Here is a 23346-nt window from a genome sequence, read left to right on the forward strand (position 1 = left end):
AAACAACATTGATTCTACAGATATTTTTTACATCGAAATTTCATTCCACGATGTGGGTGTCGCAAAAAATCGTGGATAATTTGGAGGTTTCGAGTGGCGTGGTCGGTTCTAGCTTCAAGGTCACGGCCGTTGATCCCAAATCCTGCCGAAGCATCCACTTGTTTGGGCACTTTTTGTCTAATAACGCTCCTAGCATCTATAAAAATCGTTCTGAGTTATTACTTCGGGTATTTCAAACTACAGGTATTATACGTTTTTTACATACCAAGTTTCCTAATGGGTAATATAATTAAAGGCTGATCTTCGAGGAAGGAATAAACTTTTTAAAGCTTCATAAAAAAAGCTAGGTTCAAAGTTTAATTTTGTCATTAGCAACGCTTCGCAAAATCATTGTTATAGGTTATAAATAAGCTTTTCTATTTCATAGCCTAAAATATGTATTATTAACAATACCGCTCATAAATACCACGGAATTGATAGTAATATTGAAGGATTAAAGAATAATACAGGCCCTGCAAGCGTGCCGCAAGTTTGTACTATACCGCATGGTTAAATAATCCTACTATATACACAGCGTATATGTGAAGTACTAAAGACATACAGATATTTTACTTTTTTCATAATAAAAAATAAAATATCAATTACAAATTAAAAGACCGCCAACGCACTCGCAAGCCCTGTGTATCTCTCTGAACTTATCATACATTAGATAAGACTCCTGCTCGTTTGCCCCCGGTTCCTTATAAAAAAACAAGCACATTTATTTGATAAATGTATATTCTTGGTATTCTGTAAAATAATAACTATAGAATAACAAGGATGGCAGGGCCTTTGCCTTTATTTTGTGGTAAATACCGCTAACCACTGTATTATAGATCACAAAATTTTAAAAAATAACAGTTTTCCCAAGCCTCTTAAGCTATCAAGTTTTATTGTAGTTCTTTCGAATTATTCATAATCCTATTAAACTTGAAGCTTGTAAATCAGCACAAGTAATTTACGACCTCATTAATATTGGTTTAGAAGAAATTTTCAACCCTTTAATGTTATATGGCTACTGCATCATAAAAACTATTGTACTTTCTTTCACGCCTAAAGTGATTCAATATATTGTTATGCGGGTCTATGGGACAAAAGCTAGGAAGCTTGACCAATTTTCAATTACCGTAGAAAGCTTTACAATTCTTCCTTCGTGTTACATATGTTTTATTTTTTTTAAAACAAAAGAAAGCTATTGATTTTGTTTTTAGTGCAGTTAATAAGAAACGTTTTTGAATCAAGCTTTTCTTTTGAACAGGGTGAAAATGGGCAGTAGGCTCGCCTGATATTAGGTTACCTATGTGTTACCTATGAACACTTTTATTGCCAGAGGGCTTGCAAGTGTGTAGGCGGCGTTTTAAAAATTGGTACACCGTTTTCTTGAAGGACCCTAAGTTGATTTCGTTCGTAAATATTTCAGTGGACAGCTGGTTCCATATAGTGATGATGGTTAACAAGAAAATAGCTCAAAAAACGCTGAATTGAGGAATGACAGACGTCGAAGAAATAAGCATACCCTTGTAAAAGTTGTTATGAAATTACTTAAAATCAAATAACCTAAATAAAATAGTTTGTACTACAAGTTGCGACGTGCATATCTGTAACTGAATAACCATATTTCTTAACAGACAAGATTTAAGTGTTCACCTGTCAGCATTATTTGACTAATATAATTTTTGATGGTATACTTGCTGGTTTCCTCAGACTTTTCTTTTTTTACTTAACCGTACAAATAGATAGAATAAGATATTGGTATACAGCATAGGTGAAATTACTGCACATAATATGTGCAGATTTATACACACGAAATACACAATTTATCACGGGATATCAAACAATTTTATTGTCATTGTGTCGCAATGTGTTCTGGGGTCCGTTATATTTTTTATGTTACGCACCCTTTAGCGGCAAAAAACTTATGGGTAAGCAGGTAAGCAAATCTCTGATCGATGTACGTGATTATACCAACGATGTTACATAAGTTTTTTATAACAGTTATGTTATGTAACTGTAAATCTTTTGTGTTTCCATATGATTACATCTTATTGTGAAGACTTTAGGCCCTACGTGACATATTGTTAGATAATGTATTTGTGTATTGATCTCCAAGCTAATTTATTTCAAAAAGCGTTTAAGGTATATAAAGCAGACGCAGAATTTTATGACTAGTACAATATTGAATTAATAAAATAATAACCATGTGGAGTTACGATTGTCTGCTTGAATAAATGATTATATTATTATAGTTTCTGGTGTATAGATTACAAAAACATACAAACAAAAACACTATTTATGGGTAATTGGAATTCAGATTTCTTTTGTTTTACGCATCATGTAGTTACATAGTATTATTTAGATTAGCTGTGGCCTATGTATATCCTAGTTTATTTCATAGTAATAATAAAATAACAATGTCGCCAAGACATGAAACGGTATCTAGCTTAAGATTTGAGTGGGTACAGTTGAAAGATTGTTTGACAGGACTTGAAGAAATCTTGATCTTGATTTCATTTTGATTCAATATAATCAACATCTTTTTTAACATTTTGTATCCAAACTGATTCCAAATATTATTTCTTTCACGGGAATCGTCAAAAAATTATTTGACACTTGTACTAGATTACCTTGCCGAGATAGAGCGCGACCATGGCATTGGTGGAGGTTCTATCTCGCTCGCACATAGTTCATTCACCCGGCCTGTGACTGCGGAAGCGCAGCGTCGGCAGTCGGTACGGACCGTCAGGCAAGGAAGGCTCCGACCATGAACTGAGCTGGTTATCAGTTACACCGAGCCATTGCTACCATACACACGATGTAATGTGAACTTAGACTGATTGTAACTCAGATCTCAATTAAAGACTTATTTAATTTAAGTGACTGTGGTGATGATTTATTTAAGTTTAGTGAAAAATAAGGACACATATTGGATTTAATTTAGCACCGGATTATGCTGTTAATGGTGAGTTGTATAATACTAATGTAGTAGATTTGGTTTATTAATATATTAAGTATAAGATATATATTTGATTAATTATTTAGCGTATTATTACATTTTGTTATTTAGGACATATTTGGAGCGAATTGAGCACATGTATAAAATTTCTTTAGTTTAAAAGACATCAACGCGCGCTCAAAACAATGACATTCTCATTATGAATATATCACGCAAAACATAACCGAAATTGTTATAATAAACATACATAATAAATAACAAAAATTACTAAAGTTTTAAGTAATTTTATTATAAGTTAATAAGTTAAAAATATAAAACAGTATTATTACATTTGTAAAGTATATTTAATATAATTAAATTTTGGTATCCGTTCATTGACATCAAATAAAAAATAATAAAAGGTATGTATGGTATGAATTTTATGTTAATTAGTAGCTTCTGTTTTGAATAAAAATGTTTGAATTGCAATGATTTTTAAAATTCTGTAAACAATATTAATTAGAGTTAGGCAAAATATTTCAGCAAATAGTACATATGTGATGTGTACAGAAATATATGCTTTATAGCTATGTGTAGAAGGCGTTTAATTATATAAGCGGTTATATCACATAGCCAGGTTTTGTTATTGGTTTGCAAAAAAAGCTCCTTGAACTTGTTGAGTTCACTTTCAAGGTTAACATTTCGCGCACGTGGTCGTTGTGTAATTCACCCCACTCCTTTTCGTCAGCCCTTATCAATCTATGACCTATGTAGGTCGTAATTTATTGATATTATCAGAAACTATATGATATAATTGTAATGAATCCATAATACTATATCAAAGGTATTTTATGGCAATGATATTTAACACCTATCTCCTAGTTTTTAATAAATAAGTAATTTTTATAGGTTAATTTCTCTACATATTTCCCAGATCTGTTAGAACTGAATACGATACCAAATACGCATGACTTCATCATATTCAGAAACAAAGCTACGTACTGAAAAAGGACATTCACTTAAGCCACTTAAGTCTGTATATAAACTGTACATACTTACATTAACATAAAATCAAACGTTAAAATGACACAAAAAATTTAGACGACCACGCGAATTTAGCTTTAATAACATTAACCGAAAGGAGTCATTTGCCGCGCATTGTACTCGTGAATTCGGCAATGACACCGACTATAACGATGATATAACAACAGGCTGACAAACCTGTGAAAAGTCGGTCGTTGAACCGCGACTTCGCGTCGGAGCGCTTTCGCTTATGCCATTTTATATTTACACTCAACGTGATAAAGTTGATTTTTCTATTTACACATTTTAGCAATTAAGATCCTGAGCTTTTAAAACGCAATATTCGAATTCAAGTTGAATACGATTTCTGAGTATATACCTGTTTTAATGCTCGGAGTAAATAAAAAGTGTGAGTTCACTTACACTATAAGTGCCAGAAGAGTCCTTGATGGGTAGAAAGTAAATGCCTGGTAAACATTAAACGCGTGTGATCAAAGGTCTTAAAGCGTAGAACCTGTTCGAGAAACGGTACCTCGCCCTCCCGCACGCACCTATTATATAATATCCATTTTCATGCCTCAATAGCCTCGTGCAATGTGACCTTTAGCCATGCATTGTTAGATCACGATGACACATCAATTCGCCTCAATGCATTTATAAATTTAATACTTAAAGTGGGTAATGTTTACAGTTATAGTTGAAAATATTTTCTTTTAGTAATGTATCATGTTAAGATTTGGACTATTTCGTATTTATTTTTTTCACTGTGCGTACAACATAAGCTCTAGATACGTTGGCAATAAGTAAGTTTATATACTTGATAAAACTTCAAACACTTTTTTGAGTAAATGTCTTCCTTAGGGTTTTTGATGTTAGTTAAAAATAAAACCCGGTTGAGTTTGTTCTTCTCACAGGGCGAGTTCGAGCCTGCCTGTATACTTAATATTTGTACACAGTTCTCATACGTACATAATAAACGTTATGATTGTTTATTTTTATTTAAACTTTGGTTTTGTTTCTCCTGAATATGATATAGTTTATGGTCACGCGGTCACTTAAGACTTTATTATATCTATTAGAACCTTTAAGTTTTCAAATACTTATGGTTTATACGAAAAAACCTTCAGAAAGCCACTGACAAATTACGGATAACGACTGTTCAATGAGCTTGGCACTCAAACGTTTTTATAACTTAAATCTGTAGGTTCAGATAGTATTATGATATAGTATTAAAAAGAAAGCCCTAGATTTAATATTACATTTGTTCCGGTTTTATATTAACTGGACAATTATCATTTTAACGCGAGATATATTCATTTATTCAGATAATTATAGCATTATGCAAGAGGGAAATACTTTAGAGGGCATCTACACGGAGAGCCTCCGAACCGTGTCAAGACAGAGGCGACGATGACTTCAGTTGACATTTTATTCCATGAATGAACACACGTGCCATAATTTGTGGTATTTTCGCAGCAGATGCCAAGTTTTTAATAAAAAAACCTAGAAATTTATAACTTCTATATACCGAAACTATGCCTTCATTCTTGAAGTATCAGGTATACCTTCTGTATCAAATAGCGGTAACACTTGACAGCTTTGTGTTGAGTCCACAAATAGGTGACATGAAACATCACATTAGATCTTTTATACACTTTCCTGTGATACTTTGTGCTGTTCGTTTATAAAGAAGTTTTTATACTACAAACATTCCACTTATAAACAGGATTGTACGTTCAATTCACCCTCTTAATTTATTTTTTTGGAAATCACCTAACGGTAGCCTATGGGTACCGTATGAAATCCCTTAGGAGCCAGCAAAAAATCCATTTGATAGACTTCTACAGGTACCTGTGGGAACGAATTGCGACGTGTGTGTTTAACGCTATTTTGAAGTCAAAAGTAAAAGCATTCTAATAAAAATTATTAAATTCGAAACGGGTTAGTGTAAAAACTATCCCAGGTTTGAGTGGCTATAGCTCAGCCAGCTATTTAGTAGATCTCAGATACCCTAGCTATTGCTGGAGTCACATGAGCTTCGTTATAGAAAAATACTTTATTGTAGTTGACGTGAAAAACCATGTGATCTTCTCGCTGTTGTTAATAAACATAACTCATTTCCTATACATGCAAAATTCTGTGCAATAAGGTAATTTCGTATGACTGTTGCGTCTCGGTTGTAAACCTATTTGCTAGTATGATTCACAGCACAGTTACAGTGAGACGTGCTCATATCTACCATTTAGCAAGTTATGCGTAAACTCTTTTCCTGTTTATAAAATCTTACAGTAATTTATTATTGTATGCATTTTTATTTAATTAGATTTAATTCGTGAGATGTCGACCCGACAAAACAAACTAGAAATAAACAAAAAAATCTCATAAATAGTGTGTTTTAATACCAAACCGTTCCAATTTTGAAATCAAAGGTCAAACTTCCGCCCGAATATGTTAGAGCTAAGAAGGCTGTTGAAAGTAATTTTATACTTTACCACAATCTATCGATTTATTTCTCAGATTTAATTCTTCTCAAATTCTAACGGTAAACCAACAAAGGCTCTGCTGTTATTATTCGGCTTAAAAGCTCTACCTGCCCGCGGCAAACACTTGCTTCGAAGTTTTTTGCTAACCATAGATAATTATGAACCCGCATTGTCATAAATTTTTGGATTTTTAATGGATGTCATAAATCGGAGATGTGAAGAAAATAATTGCTTTATGGACGCTTAAGTTTTTAGTGAGTATACCCCAAAATTAGGTACAAGAAAATACAAAAAATACTTTCTGACCTCTAAAAGTCTAGTTACTGAACGTGAACGTCGTTACTCTAAAAATATGTAACAAACGAGTATTATTTAAGTGTTAAATATTAGTAACAAAGGAAAGTAAACCGTGGTTTGCTCGATCGATGAAAGTAAGGCCAGTGCTAGGTCCCGTTATCCGGCCGGGCTCGGGGCTCACGGAATACTAAACGATGACATACTACGCGGCTTTTGACCCTAGACTAACATTCTAGACTAGAACTTCGCACCTCTATGGCTGATTTAGCACCTAAGTTAACTGTATATAGTATCTACATTAAGAATATTATTACAAATGTGAGGCGATGTGTTCTTTATAGTAATTATTCAATCGGTTACAAATAAATTTAAAGCACTAACAATTGAACATGGTCTTTCCTTTTAGTATAGCAAGTTAAGGTTATGCCGTTTTGCGCAATAATACTTTAGTTAATTACCAAACTTCCAGGAACTTAATAAAAAATTTGTATGACTATTTTTTTTCGTAAGTCATCTTTTACTCTCGTCTGTGTTTGTTGTATTGTTGCCATATCTTGTGTGAACGTTAAAAAGAGGACGTTTTTATTTGCAACTAAAAAATGCAATTTGTGCAAACGGCATTTTTTGGCAAAAAATCAAAAGACTTCGTTAAACAAACGAACCCTTGTTCCGTTTTGTCTGTCATTATTTTAAAACCGTAACTTGTTTGCCGACAATACAATAGAAAATTGCACATTTCGCGCGAAAAGTGAGAAGGGCCATAAAGCAATTAAAATTTCTATTGCTTTAAAACATCTTTGCTTTATAAGAGCTTTTAGACGATATAAGCAAGAGGGGACAATGACCTTACGCAAAATTCGCTGCATTGGGCTAGGTCTAGTGCATGCGCGTACCACAACACGGAAACGTAACGAGAGGGAGCGAATTATGCGCCTACAACCCGGCTAGAGCAGGAAAAATGCATGAATGAGTATTGAAGCCTACCCCAAGAAGGGGGGAATCGAGTTTGCACTAGCAACACTTCCACAGATATAGCCACACCATGCTCTGACAAGATCGATAAACGCTATTCAATAAATTACATACATTTACAAATATTTCAAGTTACCAAATCCGTTATTTAAAAATCACATCAATATTTATGAGCCATGTGTCAAATAAACATTCTCTTCAGTCTTCTCTATTAAATTTTTCATTAGTTTTATTGGTCATAATCCTTATACTAAATCGATTTTCTTTAGATTTGGAAGCGAGTTTTAATTAATAAAACGTCGTAATCTGTTCCGTATGTAAACATTCACCCTTCACTAATTACTCAATTGGGCATTTCCTTTTAAATAATATTTTGGATGAAAGGCCTGCAGAAAAGTCATGTCATCGACCTCGGTGCCGAATACTCGTACAGCAGACGCATTTTCTCTCACACACAGACGAATTTATTCGCGTGGCCAGGGCTGGAGCGAGACGCCAAGTGACGCCGGGCGGCGGGGGCTAGTGGGACGAGGCTCAGGCCGTTCACCCCGGAAGATCAGTGTTTTGATACCGCTCAAGCCTCAAATGTTTGAAAACTGCATTTTCTTTGCACTTCGCTTTTCACGCTCTAATTGACCGGCAAATTACGTGACGTATATATATTACTTTTTATTAGACTATTTACTTACAAAAAAATGGTTTCAGTTAAACAAAAATCATACAGATTAATTATATATATGATATATATTGCCATGAATCTTTGAAATGAGTATGCTAAAGGTTACGATAACGTGTTTATGTGTTTACATAACCAATAATAGTTATAATTATAAAATTTTACATAAAAAACTATCAATACTTTATAGGTAAAGTAACCCGTACTTATTAATATAATAAGTGGAAAATAAATATCATATAAAACATACAATGTTATAGTGAACTCCTTGAAGAATCTGAAAAGGGTCGTTAGAAAAAGATCAGACGTTAGGGCAGGTCAGGCTTGCCATAATACGGATAGCATTGCATTTCATTGTGTAATATATTTGGACGAAAAGTGTATTTAGATAAGTGGATGTTGTAGTTGTTTTTTTTAATAGTGAATAAAACACGTATATAGATAACGGCTTTCCAAAAAAAGGCTATACAAGTCAATCAAATTAAAAACAACGTATGATTTAAAACGAATGTTAATATTTCATTTCTTAAATGTAAACTAACACGTGGCGACACTAATTAATTATTAATTATAACCCGGAAGTACTAATTCATAATAAGTATAACTAATACTGGAGATTAGAGACATTGCAAATAGTTTGTTAAATAAAATCGGACAACCGATTAATAGCCATAAATAGTGAAATCAATATTGTATAATCGAGGTGGTGGGTGTTTGCAAGTACCATCCACGTCGGGAGGCAATGCAACGGCCGTCCCTTACTACGAAAAGTTTATATTAAAATCGACTTAGCGCAACCATACTACGAGAAATTTACGGTGTAACGAGGGTGGGATTATGCAGTATACCGGATTGCAGTCGAAGTGCACTAGTAAGGGTATGTAGGCTGTGTCGACGACCCGTGATAGTGAAAGCTTGTTCCGGGGTGGTTTGCGGCTCCCGCCCGCCCTGCCATGGCTTTCGCTACCGTTGCACGCTACTCGCTACACGCCGTGTTAACTATTTTCTGTTTATTACACTTTCTTAGTGAACACTGGCTAAACCAGAATTGTTTCATCAAACGTTAACTGTTTCATAGATTTTGTGTAAATAAATACCTTCGAGGACTATCATGCGCGTGCATAGTGAGATTTTCCTGCTGGTGGTTCTTGATTATTACGTCAGCGGTAGCGCGCAGCACGCGGTATTGGGAGCACGGTCAGGGCGCCAGGCACTCCAACAGCAATGAACTTGAATGCGCCGCGCGGCCGCACTGCGCCGCACCGTCCCGCTCTTCTCTAATTGGAGAACACTAGGCGCGAACGTGACGACACTGCACTCGCCATCAAATTCGTCCGCATTCTCCATCACGAGCCGCTTTCATCGTCGATGCGTTTATCGGAACGAGACGCGAATATGTGTGTCGATTGCATTCTCGCTGTAAAAGTGCATCTAGGTCGGTCGGCGTAGCGAGTCGGGTTAGTGCGACGCGCTCCGTGGCTAGACGTGGGGCAGGTCGCCTATATTGCATAATGCGCCCCGTGGGCCGTGAGCCCTCTCGCAGCCCGCCGGAGTTCGTGTGCACCTAGCTGTGCGTAGCTGTGCCGCTTTGCCCGCGTCAGTGGTAGCCGGCGAGCCGACATGAGAGCGGCGCGCTGGCTACGGCCCATAGTACCCTTGTTAACGCTCCGTATACTCCTGGAGTATATCAAGTCCCTCGACACCGCTATACATTCAATAGTCATTAATTCTTTACCAAAGACGTTTCGCATAACGCGGACATAAACTGTAGTTTTAAGAAGACATCTTAAACAATGAGATTTTTTGTAAGTATTATTATTAAACATAGTGAGTGTTGTGCATTGAGTTATTTTTATAATAGCAAAACCCTTTGATTATTTATCACGGTGGGCCTACAAGTGATTCGTAAATAAACTTATTTTAGATAATACATTTATGTATTTTTAAAGAATGCCCGAAATAACAGTGCGTTCCTTTGTTTTAACACCAGAGCCGAAAAGTGAACTGCTAGTAAATTACCTAAACTCGCAAAATTTTAATCTCCAATACTTCTGTAGTATAAGGTATGTAGCCAAAACTTGCATCTATTTGTAGTAGAAACAGCGACGTATACATTATTATTAGACCACAAGGTTAGTTTCCCGTTGCTCAGAACTATATTACATAATTTATTAACTATTTATTTATTAAAATAATTAAATCATTGCAAACAAATGAAGCATTCTCAGTCTGCATATCTGCAAGTGAGCTCCAACAGTACAGTCATATTAATGGACAGTGTAATGTATCACAAAATAATAAATCTATAGCTAAAATTGACCAATAACTAAAACTGTATAAACAATTATATATTATTGTACACATGTTTAACAAATTATTGAAAAGTATCTTCGAATCCAGAGAAATTAACCAATAGTAAGATTTAAATGTAAAAATGAAAGAGAACGTACAATAAGGTAACTAAATTAATAAGCGTGTATAATGTGCATAATGATAAAGAAAATTCCTAAATGTAATGAAATAAATGTGTATTTTAATAAAATTAAATGAGCGATGATGCACTCAACGTGCGCTCGCGCAAAGGGCAAGTTCAAGAGCAGCTCAGTCGCAACGCCAAGGTTGCTTCCTGGTGCGCGCAATGCAGTTACGCGCTAAATATTACAGCATTTTTTTGCATTAATTTATCTTTAACCCAACTGTGGTGAAACATCAACCTATTGTGGGGGCCTATTTGTGTTTTTTTTTAGTCTTTGGTTAGTTTTGTTAAACAATGAGAACCAACCGATTTTGAATTCATTAAAACCATTTTTAATTTTCCATTAATTGAGTAAATCAAATTTGCAATATTATTTTGCTTAAATATGCGGAAAGATATGTTTGACGAGACCTAATCCAAATACTGAATAAAAAACATAGAAATTTAAACAAGATATTTATTACATTAAGTACATAATAGAGTGCACTTATGATTTTTATATTAATTAACATACAACTATTATATTTTTTTTATAATTTCAATTACTTAATAATAATTAATAATTAATATTTACCATACACCTATAAATATAAATTAAGTTCCTTTGAATTACTTAATCAAATTTATGAAAATGTAATTAATAAATGCATTTCGTGTATTCTAGTATAAAACAAAACATTGTTGCAATTTTGATTATTTTGAATAAAATATATAAAACCACTTTGCCTTTAAACCGTTTTGTGCTGAAAACTCTCATTGATTATTTTTCAATATGAATAGCTCAGCGGAAAAAAAATAGTCTTGGAAAATAATAAGGACAATTAAGTGTACACATAAGGACCGAAGTCTCGTGCAGACGATATTATGAATGTACAGTGTACACATCTGTTATCTTATTTCAGTCACGTGCGTTATTAATTACAATATAATACTAACAAATTCTATAAACTAACGGGTTATTCAAAGCTGGGATAAAAATAAAAGGTCTTGTAAAAAGTCAATATGCTCCTGAAAATTGTTTAATTATAATACTACATATTTGTTACTTTTGAAAAATCTATGAACTGAGTGAGGCTATCACTTTTGCTCGCATTATTTAGTTTCATAAGCGTGGCGATTAGTATTATATAATTTTCTGTTCAGTTCTGTACATTTATAACATTTCAATTCATTAAACTTTTTAAATAAACTCGAATAAAATTTATTAAATTTATTTACTATTTTAAAAGTATCTAGTATTATTTAGTAACTAGAAAGTATGTTTTCGTTTAGTTAACATATAGTTTATTATTGAGCCTGACTTCATCTAAATTAAGATACAAATTCTAATTGTTGTTTTGTTTGTTTCAGATACAATTATAAAACAACAAAGACTTCAAATCAACAAAATGAGACTGGTGAGTTAATTTATTGTATATGTATTTAATGGATTTTTAGCACTGAAGAGTATTCATTCGAAAATATCAAAGTTTTGTACTGTACTGTACGATCCATAACAATATATTTCGTAGGATTTTTTTTATAGTCTACTTTTTTAAATTTAATCTATTTATTTTGATACTGTTTGAGAAAAATACGAAAGAAAAACTAATCACAAAGTTCCTATTTCAATTATAAATATTTAAAAGAAATTTTTACATACATCGTTCATATACATTTTGGGGACATATTAGGCTTTGCTGAAAATATAAATAGGCAAGGGGGAAGTCTGTGCGCAGTGAAAAGTGCGCATTTGAAAACTGGGTCAGTAGTGGCACCGCCTCTTTATCGAACAACGACATCCTCAGAACCCACTGAATAATACACTCTCGTCTTAAGTGATAAGACTTAAAATGCTTTGACACTTAACAGAAGGATGAAGTGCATTTCGTTTGCATATTTTCGGAGCTGAAAATTGATGGCACTTGACACACTTACTTCGCCTTAATTTGCTATCATTTTTATATATTTAATTAAACTTTCCTTTAAATATACTTAAGTTAACTCGAAATGTTAACTCCTTGGCTAACTCATAGCGCGAAACTCCAAGGTAATTATTATAAAATTGTAAATATTTTAGATATGGCAGACAACCTACTTGCGTTTGATTGCAAAAATTACTATGTAAATACTACATGGGACCAATGAGATAATATAATAATGTTCTTATTGATTTTTTTATAGTCAACCAGCGAAGAAATCCCCAGCACAACGGTTGGCCGCACAGCTAGTCCTAATATTGGTGTCGTTAATGATGCCTATGACGTCACCAGGATGAGGGAAGAGGAGTTTGAGAGGCTCACAGTATACATCGTTCCCGATGTGCCCTGTGAGAGAGGAGTTTCGAATAGAGCTGAGAGAACTCTACCTCGCAGCTTGGCTTTAAGACCCTCTGCAGTATTATCTACGCCTAACACACCGGTAAATAACTTGCTTCAAACGGTTTAAGTTGCTCGCAAATTTAATATCATACTTAAAGAATTCATAAATTAATAATAGCCTTATAATAGAAAAAAATATTAATGCTTTCAAAAACCAGTTGTCTTTGAGTTTAATCGTTACAAGAAAATCTTTCCGCTTTGTAATATATGTTTGGTTTTTAACAATAACAATTGAATTCTAATAGCTATAATAGTGATATATCTTCTATAAGTCTAAGAAGCGAGCCATGAAAAATGAGCACAATAGACTATGTTTGAAAACTACGGTTACAAACTTACACCAATATTTCAGACTGAAGGAGTTTGGAGTACTGGCGTAATACCACGAGGTACACGGTTCGGACCATTCGAAGGAACAAGAACACCAAACAAACCCAATGACAAAGTATCGTGGAGGTACTACTGGAGGGTAAGCTATTAAAATTTTAATCCGCTTTTACGCTGTTGTATAATTCCAATTTACATCTAAAAATTTCATACTAATACTCCTTCTCGAGCAATTTCTTTACTAATGTTTTTAATACACCCTTTCTCTAACATATTCCTCTGTCTGGGCCAGGTACAAGAAACGGTCAGACATCACACTTATGGAAATATTAAGGTGAGATTGGGTTTTCTTTTACTTAATAGGCTTAATGGTTTATGGCTTATTAACTCAACTCTTCAAAAGGCCACTATCTATCACGTCCTACTTCATTATGACATTGCATTTTGTCCTTGACTTAATAACAAGCACGTTACTATCAGCCGCACGCGTATTGTAAATATATAACACGTGATAGCAGGGCAAAACGGTATAAGTTAAAAAATACCTAGATAAATGGCCCTACTTAACATAATAGATCTTTAATATAATTATTTAATAGAAATATAAATCTATTCATGAATTAAGTAGCGTATGATTTGATTTATTTATCAATTAAAACCCGCAAAAATTAATTAATTAATATCTTTAACTTGCAGATATTCAAAGATAGTGACTACTATTACCTTGATGGATCAGACACAAGCGTAGCGAACTGGATGAGATATGTTGCCTCAGCGTACTCGCTGTCAGTAATGAACCTCGTTGCGTGCCAACACCAAGAACACATATACTTTTACACTATCAGGTAAATTTCACTCTTCACAGCACTTAAAAACTATCACATCTTTTACGGTTTTTCAGTTTTTCATTTCTATATTTAATTTCAGAGACATTTTACCAAACGAAGAGCTGATGGTGTGGTATTGTAAAGACTTTGCAACTAGGCTTGGTTACGACATTGATCCGGAAAGAGCAACATATTCTATATGTAAGTATTTATTTTGAAATCAAAGCGCCTATATTCAACAAAATGTAGATTCTTTTCTAATTATCATTTTTTCTAGGTAAAGAAGAAACAATCAAAAAAGCATACGGCCTGCCCCCAGCGCCAGTACATCCTGAAATTGCTTTTAATCATATGAAATATGTTCTTGGACTATCCAATGCTAAAGAAATGATGGAAACAGATATACCTGGCAGGCGAATTAAGCGTGAAAACAGTGACAAAAATAACAGTGAAATCGCTCCTAGAATAGATATATCATCTAATGTTATCCAACCAAAAATGGAAAACTCGCATATCATAAGCGAGCACCGTCCTATATCTCCTAGTGCGTTAATGCAACCACCATCACCGAAATCGCACCACAGAGATGCCACGTTACTTATTCACCAGCACAAAGAGAGTACTTCGCATTTAGTAATACATCAGATGGAAAATCCAAGGATACATAGCAGATCACCTTCTCAATTGCATCACCATCGAGATTTGCGTGGGCCGTCACCGATGGCTCTACATCCAGGTAGCAAATCGCCAAATCTCTCTCATTGCGTACCATCCCATTATGAGCACCAACTTACTCCTAATGACGGGTCTGTAAGGTCAGATGAAGGGTACCATAGTAATGGTTACCACGATGAGTTTACACCACCCGAAGACTCCAGTGATTCAGACGTAGAAAACTACGTATTGGATTGTTCAAATAAGACAAATGAACCTAAGGAAACCGTAATCGTTCAAAAAGTAGAACAAGACATGCATCGTAATGAATTTAGGAAAGTGAAAATAAAAATGCCTAGAGCATATCAATATCAGAATGTTAAGGAGATGGACTGCGAAAGTGAAAAGGAGTTGATCATTGCGGAAGAGTTAGCAAATACTACGCCACAAAACTTATCACCCCCTCGGAGAGACCCAGCCACATCGACTGTTATTGTATTAGAATCGTCACAAAACACAGTAGTTCCTATAAATAAACCGTACTACGAAGACGGTGCACTTTCACCCTCACCACAACCGGCATTCCTGAGGTATTCACCACCAGATACAAGAATTTTAGAAACTATTCTTACTGGAAACAGAATGGACACTAATAACAATGATCCAAACAGAAGACAACCAAATGCAACTCCACCTCCATCATCACCCACGGAAATGGCATATTCGTATAAGAAAAGTCAAAGATATGGTAATGCTTGTAGTCCTGACTCTAGTTCAAACCTAACACCTCTGCCATCTCTTTTACCATTACCTCAACAACTGCCAACTCCTAACTCAGTATCGCTTTATGCTGCGTCACCGCCACATACCATACCTCACACGACAGAAATTCGGGAAATAAGAGAAATACGGGAAATAAGAGAGACACGTTATGAAAGTCACTATCCGAACTACTCCTACAATCTGTATTCTCCACCGAATTCAACCATAATTACACAGCTCGGTTCTCCTCCGACTACATATTCTCCGACGGTAACATCATCGCATCAATATGAGAGAAATCAAAATGGACAAGGCAATCATCACTACCCATCGTCAACTAGCGTCATCACTCTGAAAAACTGCTCACAGTTAAGCTTAATACAAAATGGTAACCCACTCGTACCACAGCATGGCAGCCTAAGTCCTGACGGTTCATGCAATATGATGATGGGACCAATGAGCCCCAATTCACAATCATCGCGGGGCTACAGAAGTCTACCGTATCCTTTAAAGAAGAAAGATGGAAAAATGCATTATGAATGCAACGTTTGTTGTAAAACGTTTGGCCAGTTATCAAACCTGAAAGTACACCTGAGGACACACTCGGGAGAGAGACCATTTAAATGTAACGTCTGCAATAAATCCTTCACACAACTCGCTCATTTACAAAAACATCATTTAGTACATACTGGAGAGAAACCGCACCAATGTGACATTTGCAAGAAAAGGTTTTCATCGACGTCCAATCTAAAGACTCACTTACGATTGCACTCCGGACAGAAACCATACGCCTGTGACCTATGTATGCAGAAATTTACACAGTTTGTTCATTTAAAACTTCATAAACGTCTTCACACAAATGACAGGCCGTACGTTTGCCAAGGATGCGACAAGAAGTACATAAGCGCTTCAGGGCTGAGAACTCATTGGAAGACAACAAGCTGTAAACCGAACAATATTGAAGAAGTTTTGGCTATTACTAACGCAGCGAACACTGAATGCATGGGTAAGCGCTCAATCATTTTCTATATCTAGGTAAATGTTGAATAATTATTTGTTTATTAAATGTTAATATCACTTTTAATGCAATAATATGCCACAATAAGCGCGGAGTCGCGTCACTCACTAAGCGGCGATGCACTTTCTCTCCGTAGGTGTACAACTTTCACTTGCGCTCTTGCTGAACACGACCGATTTCATTTTCGCGTGCACTTTGCAGGTAACGTCGACAAAGACTGCCACGAGAGAGAGGGGCATGAAAGTTACGAAGTGCACTCCGCAACGCAAGGAGGGGTTATGACCGGTGGGGCTCGCGGTCTATCCCTCGGGGAAGCCATGATGGGCGCGCACACGACCACACCGCATCTAACAGGGCACGGTCATATTTCGCCAGGACCCGGCCAATACCGCAACCTGATGCCCGCCCAAAGTGAACATGACCAGCACTACTCGAATGGGTCAGCTGAAACCAGGCCCACAGTGATAGAATCGAGTCAGCCTCTAATCATCGAGTGCACTTGAGACCCAAGTCCTGCCCCTTACTAAACAGTCGCCGTCACACGCACTCCTTTGCGTGAAAGCCCGCCGCGTAATGTGATTTCAGTCTTGTGATTAAGTGAAAGTATCATTATATTAGAGACACATTCGTGTTTATTCGTCTCGTCTCATTAAGTGGCTATGAGATTATGAACATTATCGTGTATATTTGTATAGATACCTGTAAGTTAGAAATTATTGTATCGCGACGTATTAAGTACTAAGTACTGACATAGAATTCATCCATTATAAGACTATCTAGTTGTAGAGGGCGTGGAGTACTTGTTGACTCAGCCTTTTTAAATATAATGCTCAATTTTTTTACTTTTGTTTCTATTGTAAATAGAATGTTTCGCCATAGACTTATTGTTATAATTTAATTTTTCTAAACGCATGTACATATTTTATTTGTAAAATATACTACATATTCTTGGTATAATTCGATCTTAATCTTCCTATCTTTATAGAATTTAACGTATGTAATGTTACTCGCTGGTAACATAATACGTACATAATTTTGCATTGTGAATTTTATACTTGCAAAGCTTAATATTTCACCAAAGAACCACATCACAATTATGTTTCCCGTTACGTTTTCAAATTTAGACGTGAAAAACAGAAAACGACATCACCACAATCAAACTTTTATAAAATGAAATTAAATTAGTATTAGTGCCAAAAGCGCGAAAATATTTTAATAATACTTTTAAGTTATCCTAATAATATTCGTATCATAGTAAATCATTGTTCCTAAAGAATAATTGGAGAGTACTCGTAAGTGCGTATTTGCGTCAACTTAATTCTAATATTACTTAGATTAGATCAAACTGTGTACATTACCCCTATGCTAGAACAAATGGTGCTTCACATCGTAGAGTATTAGTCGCCAGAGTCAGTCGCTTCGAGAACTGACCGACTTATAGTCGGCGACTAATTACTATTTTTAATTCACCGTGTTTACTAGTTACTATTTCATATTCGAAATTCAAATTACGATTCTCCTAATCGAAAAGGCTGAAACGCAACGCGACGATTGGCAAATGTTATCATTATAGGGTTCTGGTATACATAACGTATACGTCATCTACTTATAACTGATACGCGACGTAGAACCAATCCGTAGCTTTTTCTATATTTCTATTATTCTTGCAATAAATTTTTATACGCATTCTCTTATAAACATTACTTGCTATTTTATGACAAGCATTTATAAAAGGAAAATGTATCGTTAAATAGTAACTATATAAAGATAATCAGTAAATGTTTGATAGGATCATTAAAACACCATTTATATGTGTGTTAGTTATGATGATTATATTTTCATACTTTTGTAATGTAGGATTTGTAATTACTTATATTGAACTTTGTGACCTTTCAAAGAAATCATATTGTGAAAAGAAATAGTGCATTTATACGTTATTAATTATAGTATTAAATTTATTTAAAACAGTAACTCTACTATAAGTTTGAAAAGTTTAAAATGCTGATTAAAATCTGCGTAAACAAATATAAAGATGGTAGCGTTTTATCACATTGTCAATGTCAAGGTAGAGTTTACGGAAACGGAAGTAGGAAAAGTTTAACGAGATATTTTTCAATCAATCTAGACGATTCTTCGTAACATTACGGTCTATATCGAACGAACTTTCCAACTTAAGACACACATGTAAATGTACCTTTTTGCTCTTTATAATCAATGTTTTAATTTAGTATCATTATTTCAGAGTCTATTTCACATCCTTGTTATTGTTATGGTTTTACAGTTTAAGCAACAATATGCAGTAAATGTTATGATTGTTATCTTTCTCAGCGTTTTCGTTTAACACTAAGATGTAATTTATTCTTGATTGTATTTTACTAGAATGTGATTGTATTTTAATGTCATTCAATGTCATATAACGAATGTATAATTGACATATAAACGCACAAATACGTAGTAAAATATTCTGTTGCCAGTATATATTTATATACCTCATTTTATAAAGTACAATCACAACACAAGCTCTTCTGTAATATAATGGATTTATTTTTATCGTTACATCAATAAGGTTTTATTTAGTTACTCTATCTGGATGTTTTATGTACATTTATTTCAATGTAAATATGTAAATTCCGTTGTTTCCAAGCTAAACATGACAAAATTCGATTTTCATACCATAATTTTGTATAAAAGTTAACTTAAATAGTATAGTACTTACTTAATATAATAAGTACAATGTCACGGTATGTCAAAATAAGCAATATTATAAATGTATTTTAAATCTTCCGCTACAATATTTGCATTTGCGGATTACCTTATCAAAAGGTGTTTATGTAATATGCCAGAAATACCTATAATCACTATAAAGGCCTGTAATTTTGTACACTTTGATCGACGGTTAATATTTTTCAACACCAAATCGATTAAAAAGAAAAGTGAAATTGAAAACGAAGTTTCATTTTATAACCTTTATACCCCTAAATAATAAAACAACACTTTTCAAAAAGGTGAACCTTGAAGTGTTGTATTCTGTAAGACTACATGAAGTTCGTGATTGTTTCGATAGTCATTTAAAAAAATTAAAGGCGCTAGCCGACTCGACGCAACAATATTTTTTATTGAAGTATCAGTAAATAGTAAATCATAAATTAAAAATGAGACTGAAATATATAAGTAGCTGTAGTACATAACCACAACTGTGTAAATCCCATGAAAAGCCATCCCAAAGGAATAAGGATAAAAAGGTTTATCTTTTTATTTGAAAGCTCATGAAATTTATTGCTATGAATTACTGACTAGGCATATGGAAAATTTACGTTCCAGGTAATATTGAGAAATGATTCAGGGAAATACTTTTAATATATTTCTTGAGATGGGTTTGAAGTAGTGCTGATAGTAATAATACTTTGGGTTGGAAGGCATAGAAAACTGATCAATAAATGTGTCCCACCCAAACCTCAATCTTATTGTGGCTGTTTAGTAAAAACTTTAATAAATGCATCGATTTTGTTAATCAAGCGTAAAAACAAAATTAGTTTCTTAATATTTCAGATAAAAACTAAATGTTCCCCATAAACTTTTTAAAATTTCTATTGACAATGTTTAAAATAAAACTTCTCATTGTGCTATAAAACTTTTTCTTCAAATATATTACTGTCCATATAGTCTAAATCATCATAAGTCTTTACATAAGTAGTAAAAAAACTACCATCACTTGCCTGTTGATCATACTTTATACAAACACAATAATGCACACTAAATCCACAACCTCTACATTTTTTATTATGTTTAAGAGTTATTTTTTCGTCATAATAACATTTTATAAAATCACCAATGTCCTCTTGATTAGCATAACTGTCTGAAATTATATGTTTAAATAAAAAATTATCAACATCTTCAAATGTTTGCAGATAATTAAAAATTTGTTTTTGTTTTTTACTAAGGGTTTTTTCGAGCATAAAAACTAAATGGTGGTGATAACATTGAAATGTTATTTTATCCTTACTTAAATTCTTTAACTCCATCCATGTTTTTATACATTCTACTGTAGTAGTAATGGCTCCACTAAACAAAGCTGGGTTGGATAGTAACCCACTTGCTGCCATAACACCATCACAATTTAACTTTGTATACAATTCATCTGCATCCTGCAAAGTTCTTATACCCCCATTAGCAATACAAGGTATTTTCAAAGCACTAAACACATCTGACATAGCTTCTTCATTGATTGCTTCACTGCTTTTCTGATCAGGAGTTCGACCATGAAGAGTAAGAAAATCAACTCCACAATTCTCAAGCTGCTGACACATGACAATTGTAGTACTAATGTCACTTAAAAGTCTTACTTTAACCGAAACTGTGAAATCATTTGATATATTACTTTTAACTGCTCTTACTAAATCATGAATTATTTCGGGTTTAGACAGTAATGCACATCCATAACCATCTTTCATGGCCCACCTTTGTGGACAACCACAATTTAAATCCACTCCATCAGCGTAGGGATAGACTAACTTAGAGGCATCTAAAAAGTCATTTTCATTGTTAGCAGCAAACTGGACAATCAAAGGTGTATCTTGTGTTGTAGTCAAAAACTCATTATAACGAGCTTTGGAGTTTTGACAAAAGGCATTTGCTAAAATCATTGGAGTAAAAGCCAAATCCACATTATACCTGAAACAGAGAGGGTTGCGTTTCCCATTACTATTACGGTGAAGTAATAAATACAAAAATAACTAACTAAATAATAATGAGATATAGATTTTTTCACAAAGCTGACTACAAAAATACCAAAAACTAAACAGAGTAATATAAAAAATATGAAAGCTACCGACTTTTTAACCAAGCTTCGAAACTGCACCCTGCTGTATCTAACCATAGGAGCACTTATTTTTAAATAAGTTTTTTCTTCTTTGGCGTTATTGAAGAGGTTTATAACATTTGTCTTATGCTTTTCCATTCTAAACAAAATATATTGTGTATCCCATTATATTATGGATTAAAATATAAAATCAATTTCTGTGATGATTTATCTTGCTGACAAGCATGAATAAAATGTGATTTTATTATTTATTAATCATGCACAAACCACAAAAAGCAATAAGCACAGATAAACAACATCTAATCTAACCACACTCCACAGATCACTATTGGTTTTTAATGTTACTAAAACACATTAATTTATACAAACTAACACTACCCAAAGAGAAGAGGTATCGACTATAAGGATAGTTATAGAAAAAAAAAATAAGATAAAAAGTCATCATAAACTTTTTTATGGCACATTTTACTCATAACTTTTGCCAGTTTCAAGTTAAAAGTAGGGAAACATGCGAGAAAAAAATAAACAAAGACATCAAAAGGAAACAGGGAGAAGCTGGTTAAAAATTAAATCTCAATATTATTATTGATTATGAAAGAAGTTAATACATTATAACAATAAAGGATAAAGCAAAAGGCAGGAGATTTTAGTCTGAAACGGATCATGTAGAATTAGCAATTCAGTATAGAGGTGTGGTCATTTCGGGAACAAGAAAAGAGAATATGGTCGGGGTCACCAATAGCTTCTCTACACTCACAAATATTAATATCAACAATACGTAGTCTTGCTAAATGATGAGATAATATACTTACGACGAATGTGCAATGGCTTAAAAGCGTCGCACAGACGGCAATCGCAATCCTCGTCTGACAAATGATGTTACGCGATAGATTTCTTTCACTCTAGCTTAAATATTTATCATCTTTAACAGCCCGCAACGCTTATTTGCATATTTAATTAGGCATCCATATATGATAATATTTTACCTTCAATTTGATACATAATTGATAAAGGTACGTTATAAACGTATAAATGTATCGAAATCATACCTAATTAATTACACCTGGCTGCGAAGAGGTGCGGCCAGGTGCGCGATGGCAACCATGATTTTTTTAACTCTTTAAGTAAATTGCCGTTATGTAGACGATATCTTCTTTAAAAAACAAGTGAACAATTTTTTTTCCCAACAATAATTTAAAATATTAGCGGCTAAATCTCTATAGGCAACTTGATACATATATATTCTCTTAATTATAAATATACATGAAAGTTTGGTTTTTAGCAAATCCCATCCACTGATCCTGCAGACGGGTCTTTTAACTGTTAACAAAAGAGGAACCAGCGAGATAAAATATGTAACAATAGAAATATTATCAATTTTTATGCCAACAACATTGATGGCATCGTTTGAGGTTAATGAAGGAAACGATATTTCAAGAAATTAAATGAGCTCCTGACAAGTAATGTTAAGCCACCATGGCCATCAAATTAATCATCACGCAAGGAGGTATATCTGCGGATCCTAAATAGGTATACTGGCTTCAACCACGTTTTAAATGACGCGACAACAGGAAAATGAATTTATTTATTATATTCCATTGAATTCTCCTGATATCCATTAATTGATTTTACTTTTTATTAATAGAGGCAACGTGGGACTGTTCAGTAAGTTTGAGTTTAT

The 23346-nt window shown here is 34.0% G+C and overlaps 2 protein-coding genes across 5 annotated transcripts; one reads left to right on the forward strand and one right to left on the reverse strand.

Annotated features, from left to right (window-relative positions):
• Positions 1 to 2781: 2781 nt before the first annotated feature.
• Positions 2782 to 19786, forward strand: LOC123706741. Of its 4 annotated transcripts, none has more exons than XM_045656123.1 (9): positions 2782 to 2998; positions 12249 to 12295; positions 13062 to 13298; positions 13611 to 13727; positions 13878 to 13919; positions 14282 to 14430; positions 14513 to 14613; positions 14690 to 16834; positions 17048 to 19786. In XM_045656123.1, the coding sequence occupies exons 2-9, from the start codon at positions 12287 to 12289 to the stop codon at positions 17347 to 17349; spliced, it is 3102 nt and encodes a 1033-aa protein (XP_045512079.1). In that variant the 5' UTR covers positions 2782 to 2998; positions 12249 to 12286; the 3' UTR covers positions 17350 to 19786. The 4 variants fall into 4 exon arrangements, with proteins under 4 accessions (XP_045512079.1, XP_045512082.1, XP_045512080.1 ...); XM_045656124.1 differs by lacking the exon at positions 2782 to 2998 and adding an exon at positions 9897 to 10227; XM_045656125.1 differs by lacking the exon at positions 2782 to 2998 and adding an exon at positions 10249 to 10485.
• Positions 19787 to 20464: 678 nt separating this feature from the next.
• LOC123706744 (tRNA-dihydrouridine(20a/20b) synthase [NAD(P)+]-like) lies at positions 20465 to 21948 on the reverse strand. The gene is made up of 2 exons (XM_045656128.1): positions 21679 to 21948; positions 20465 to 21517 (listed from the first exon to the last, which is right to left on the reverse strand). Exons 1-2 carry the CDS (start codon positions 21801 to 21803, stop codon positions 20470 to 20472), a joined length of 1173 nt encoding a protein of 390 aa, XP_045512084.1. The 5' UTR covers positions 21804 to 21948; the 3' UTR covers positions 20465 to 20469.
• Between the last annotated feature and the right edge of the window lie 1398 nt (positions 21949 to 23346).

This window comes from Pieris brassicae, chromosome 3 (genome assembly GCF_905147105.1).
Source record: "Pieris brassicae chromosome 3, ilPieBrab1.1, whole genome shotgun sequence".
Lineage (NCBI taxonomy): Eukaryota > Metazoa > Arthropoda > Insecta > Lepidoptera > Pieridae > Pieris > Pieris brassicae.

What these genes read in the sequence shown, in the direction of transcription:
- LOC123706741 (XM_045656123.1), top strand. An exon ending in CGTGGAGGTACTACTGGAGG is followed by an intron (nt 13,728 to 13,877) that starts GTAAGCTATTAA and finishes TGTCTGGGCCAG; the next exon opens with GTACAAGAAACGGTCAGACA. An exon ending in ATATACTTTTACACTATCAG is followed by an intron (nt 14,431 to 14,512) that starts GTAAATTTCACT and finishes ATTTAATTTCAG; the next exon opens with AGACATTTTACCAAACGAAG.
- LOC123706744 (XM_045656128.1), bottom strand. Translation starts at nt 21,803, where the DNA reads ATGGAAAAGCATAAGACAAATGTTATAAACCTCTTCAATAACGCCAAA. An exon ending in TTTCGAAGCTTGGTTAAAAA is followed by an intron (nt 21,518 to 21,678) that starts GTCGGTAGCTTT and finishes TCTCTGTTTCAG; the next exon opens with GTATAATGTGGATTTGGCTT.